The 5527-nt window shown below is 38.4% G+C and overlaps 1 protein-coding gene across 4 annotated transcripts in view; it reads left to right on the forward strand.

Annotated features, from left to right (window-relative positions):
* Window positions 1-5527, forward strand: part of myo18ab (myosin XVIIIA b) — a 124089-nt gene that overhangs the window by 99260 nt on the left and 19302 nt on the right. For all 4 annotated transcript variants that reach the window (XM_005750349.1, XM_005750350.1, XM_005750352.1 and 1 more), the window contains 2 exons: window positions 3469-3585; window positions 3707-3790. In XM_005750349.1, coding sequence (XP_005750406.1) covers window positions 3469-3585; window positions 3707-3790 — 201 coding nt within the window. The remainder of the gene's footprint in view (window positions 1-3468; window positions 3586-3706; window positions 3791-5527) is intronic.

The raw sequence follows: 5527 nt of genomic DNA on the forward strand, positions 1-5527 counted from the left end.
TATAACAGTTGTATTGATGTATAGCAACTTGAAATGCTCCCACAAATGGCACTACAGCATGTAAAAAAAAATTATATAAGCTCTGGTGGACTTGGTTCTATAGTAGGTCTTAAAGGGTTAAATAAATATCGTCAAATAATCGTGATCTCAATTTCAGTGAAAATAATCGTGATTATCATTTTTGCCATAATCGAGCAGCCCTACGTCACACTATTCCACCATATTTGCCTCTTGAAGTCTGTTTCTTACTGATGAATCATGAACTCCTGACCTTAAATGAGACAGGTGAGGCCTGCAGTTCCTTAGCTGTTGTTCTGGGTTCGTTTGTGACCTCCTGGATGATTTGTTGGTGCGCTCCTGGAGTAACTTTGGTCGGCTGGCCACCCTTGGAAAGGTTTATTATTTTTCCAGGTTTTCCCTATTTGTGGATAATGGTGCTCGAAGTGGTTTGCAATCATTTCCGGAGTGATAGATGTCAGTTACTTTCTCTGTGGCATGGTGGTTATCACTGTTGTCTTGAATAAGAATAACCAGAAGAGAATGAGTGGATTATTTTAATAGGTTAATGCATGATGTTCTTCCTCTTCAGACTTACTCACAGTATGTGTTAAATTAGAATGTGTTATGGCCTCTGTCCCTCTACCCTGGATGTCTTAGCCGTCATTTGTTCTTTCTCAGGTTGTTTGGCGAACGTTGAAAAGTGTTGTACTGCAGAAAATATTCATCTTGGGATATTAATACTGCTTAACTGTTTTGACAGAAAGTGTAATCTATTCAGTAAAATGTGAAGGAGGAGTATATAAGATGAGATAAGGAATCAAGATCACTGTGCCAGCAGCTGTTTGTTTTTGAAATGGTATCTTTGAGAATGACCTCTTCATGCACCCAGCTTGCTGGAAAAGTAAAAGGCTGTGAGAACCGATAACACAAACTGTAATTACATAAATGGAGGATTTTTTATGCAGCCCTAACTACATGACACACTGCAATTCAGTAGAAATAAAATCATGCAAATGACATTTCTTTTAGATGGCTGCTGCTTGCATGCTTCTCCCATTGTAATTGCAGTGTTTTGAGAAAATTGTCACACATGTTTTCAACAGCTTTATTTTTCCACAAAGAGCTTCGAGCAATCTGAGAGGGAAAATAAAAGAGAGAGAAAAACAAAGAGCCCGGCCATGTAATTGGGCTGAAATTACACTAACAGTCTATTGTTAAATGAGAGTTTGATGCTGGTTACTGGCACTTTTTTCAAGTATCCATCACATGCTCCAGAGATGGAGATGCATTCGCAGCTTTTATCAGCACTCAGCACTGATAAAAGCACTCAACAGTGGATTAAAAAAAGAAAGTGTGATATGTAAATGAATCTGCCCCAGATTCCGCATGGATATTTTTAGTGCATCAAGTGCATCTTGGTACACCTAAGCACTCGGTGCTTTCAATAAAAATAAATATAAAAATAAAGTGAAATCTTAGTTTTATGATCTAAACCCCGATTTTGAAGCTATGGATGTTTGGATCATTCTCTATCCCATTAGACTGTTTTTCACTAAGCGCTGAGTGTCACTAGCTCTTTGTGTTAACTCTGTGCCTAAATTGATTTGTTAACATTTTCACATAGTCACATTAGTCATGATTTATTGATCCATTGCCCTGCACCAACAACCTCTCCTCTTATTTTGTATATTATCCCAGTTATTACAAAAGTAGGATTATTTCAGCACAGTTCCCAGGCTGCCAGTCTCTTAATTAGGTATGTTGGTTATATCAGGGAGCTTGGATAACCTCTGCTGAGTTCTGTGATTAGAGCAGCATATGTAGGCTCTATGTCAGCCACATCATCGGGACTGCATTGTGGCCGTTCACAGATTTAGCCAGTCACGCAGTCCATTGGAACAACTGTTGCAGATGACGTGTGGAGCCCAACATTTATCCTGGTCATCCAGCAGACAGCCAAAGCACAATTTGTAGGTTTTCTTAAGGTTTGTGGTAATTGGGCGACGCTGTGCTTCCGTCATGAATGAACCCCACACGTAACAGAAACTGTCTGGATGATTAATACAATTTCTAGACATGGTAACAACTAAAATCAATCACAATTAATGCTGTCTATAACAAACACGGGGAACAGCGAGACCTGAAGGACAGTGTGAGGAAAAGCCTGTAAGATGGTGTTATTAGACCTGTGCACATAACAATTTGTCTGTAATGAACACCGTCTTTGAAGGATGTCCATAAGATCATGTGGCATCAGGACATGTGTTCTCGGTGCAGGTCAATTTTGTATGATTGTGACGATAAGAATTTTAATCTTATCATCCACTCTGTCATATGTTCTGGACACTTGGGTGAAGAGAGGACCTGATCACCGCCCAGTGATGAGTTGGATGAGGTGACGAGGGATGATGTCGGACAGACTTTGCACACCAGAAAGTTATTGTGATGGTGTATTGTGAGTAGTGTCAGGATCAGGGAGAAGTGACTGCCCCAAGTGGAGGAGTTTAAGTATCTTGGAGTCTTCTTTATGAATAACAGGCGAAAGGAGCAGGAGATTGACCGATGAACTGGGCCTCTGCTACTTTGATGCTGACAACCTCACTTATGGTCATGAACTCTAATGACTAAAGAATTAGATTGTGGATATAAACTGCAGAAATGAGCTTTCTGCAAAGGGTCACTGGTCTCTCCTGTAGATTTAGGGTGTCTACACACCTTTTATGTTAAAGATGGTACATCTGGTGCGAAAGATGCATAAGAAAGTTTACTTGCTCATTTAAAAAGATCTTAAAAAGCTCTGAATTTTATAAACCACTCTTGTTACTTATCCAGTTCCAGATGCCCGTTAATGGGATTCATCATAATGCAGAAATACTGCACAGTGAGTAATGTTAATGTGTAATCAGTATTGTGAGCCATTTTATCTCCACTCGTTTTCCAACATTCTTTTAGATTTTCATTCATTTTACTTTGAAATATATTCTGCAACATCTTAAATTTCTCTTTTGGTAGTGTTGTTTTACAACGTAGTAACTGATAATGATAGATTAATAGATGTTACTTTGAGTAATTGGACATGCAATATTGTGAAAAGGTATTTATGCCCTCCCCGATTTCTTTCTTTCTTTTTGCAAATTTTAATATTAGAAAAAGTTAATCTGAGTAAATGCACAATGGAAATGTTAGATAATGTTTTAATTTATTATGGATATAACGTTTTCAATCCTACCTGCTGTTGTGTGTAAATTTACTTTAATGATCTGAAACATTTACGTGCAAGAAATATACAACTAACTAAAAAAAAAATCAAGAAGTGTGCAGATATTTTTCATGGCATTGAATAGGACAGAGAATTGTATAGGATCTCCTACCTCATCTAAATCTTGTGAAGACAGTTAAATGTTTTATTTCTGGAGAAGCAGTTGCCTTCTTGCTCTGTAGATCTTTGGCATATCTTTTTTTTTTCAGCTGGAGGAGCAGCTGAGTCGTCTGCAGAGAGAGAAGAATGACCTGCAGTCAAGAATGGAGGAGGACCAAGAGGACTTCAATGAGCTGATGAAGAAACACAAGGCTGCTGTGGCCCAGGTATGATTTCTTTCTTGTTTAATGTACACTGGCAATAAAAAGTTTGTGATCCATTTCAAATGATCATTAAATCCAATAAAATGTTGCTTCATGCCTTGTTTTCCATTTTTGGGGGTTTCAGTCAGCTCAGAACCTGGCTCAGATCAGTGACCTTCAAACCCAGCTTGAGGACGCCCTAAAGGAGAAGCAGGAAATTCAAGAGAAGGTAGGTGATGACTTTTGTTCTTGGCATAAAAATGGAGAAGTGGCATGGTCAGCCAGGCTTTACTCTGTCTAAGAACAGAAAATGGGAATAATAATAATAATAATAATAATAATAATAATAATAATAATAATAATAATAATAAATGGTAGAGATGCAAGCAGTATGTTTTTGCTCTATTTGAGCACTCAAGTTCTCCAAACGTGTGAAAAGATGGGAAAGGAGTAGCATAATTAAAAAAAACAAAACAGGAGGATAGAGTAAGTGAACAGAAATTCAGTCCTTTCATCATCAAAACAAAAAAATAAAAATTTTGAATTAGAGACTCTTTAAAAGTCAAATGTGAACAATTTAGGTGGATCTGTTTTGGGGATATTTCATCTTCCAGAGGACTCCATTAGGTCTTTATGGTTAGTCAAGTTTTGCAGCACTCACTTAAATATGGATAGCTTAATTCAAACAGTGGGTTGGTTTACCTTTTATGTTTGGTAGTACAACCAGTGTAAAACTAGGAAAATCTTGACACCCAATAATTTTTCTGTATCATATTGTATGCCAGGGGTCAGCAACCTTTCTGATGATGAGTGCCATCTAAAATTTCCTCAGAGGTCAGTGTGCCATATAATTGCATTAGCAATAAATTTAATAACGCTCTATACTAACAGTTACACACTATATAGAACAACTTTATAGAATTATATTTGTTCACAGATGTTGGCAGCTATCAGCGAATAGTTATCAGCTATTTTGAAACAAAAAAAAGACACTTTTTATCCATAACAGCAAATGAACTGTACAACAGAAAATGCAAATTCTATTTATAGTATCCTCACAACAATGATAAGAAAAATAAACTGGGCCAATATGGCATGTTTGTTAATACAGGGATACACATGTTAATGTGATCTCTGGTCTCCCACTGAGAGACACAGGTCTCCGAGTGCCCAGCATTCAGACGGCTACCTGAGGACTCTCTTTGTGTGAGAGAAAATCTGCTCACACAGATATTAGAGCCAAATACTGTCAATAATGCCTCTGCAATGTTCTGAGGACAGTTAAACTAGTCAGGTAGTGATGTCCAGCAGGTGAAAATGCAGCTCCATGAACACGTACAGCTGTGGATTCCAGCTGAGTTCGTAGTTCTGCAAATTTTGACCCCACAGAGTCGAGCTTTTCAGTTCAATCAGCTGCATTTCGATGTCCTCTGTGTCCAGCCAGTTGATGTGAGACAAATCCAGCTGCTCATTAAAGCTTTCTGGTTTGATCAGAAAAAAAAACATTGGTCCATACACCTGCATTGTGAATTCTGTCTCGAGTCTACAGATTTCCGTGGTGCTGATGCTGCGCTGAGCGGACAGCTCCTGAAGCATTTGAAGTGTTGGAATATGGAAATTTCAACATCGCTCGAAAAAACTGCCAGCTAGCAACGTCCCTCTCACCGGTTATGTTATTTTTAGCCAATTACAAGTAGAATCTGGTAGTTGGGGTTGTTAGCTAAGATACCGTCATTAAGAAGAGGCACAACTAATGTATCTATGCAAGCTAATTTGCGATGTGCACCGCTGGCGTGGCCATTTATTTTTTAATACACCTGCTCAAATTAATTAACTGCGTGTCGTGCACAGGGCTGGACTGGGACAAAAAATCATCCCCGGGCATTTTGACTAGAGACCGACCCACCAGGTATTAAAGCCATAAAGCCTTTGAATGAAAACAAACGCTGTTGTGACAGTGATGTAC

The sequence above is a fragment of the Pundamilia nyererei genome, unplaced genomic scaffold (assembly GCF_000239375.1).
Source record: "Pundamilia nyererei isolate P.nyererei 1_Seehausen unplaced genomic scaffold, PunNye1.0 scaffold00270, whole genome shotgun sequence".
Classification (NCBI taxonomy): domain Eukaryota; kingdom Metazoa; phylum Chordata; class Actinopteri; order Cichliformes; family Cichlidae; genus Pundamilia; species Pundamilia nyererei.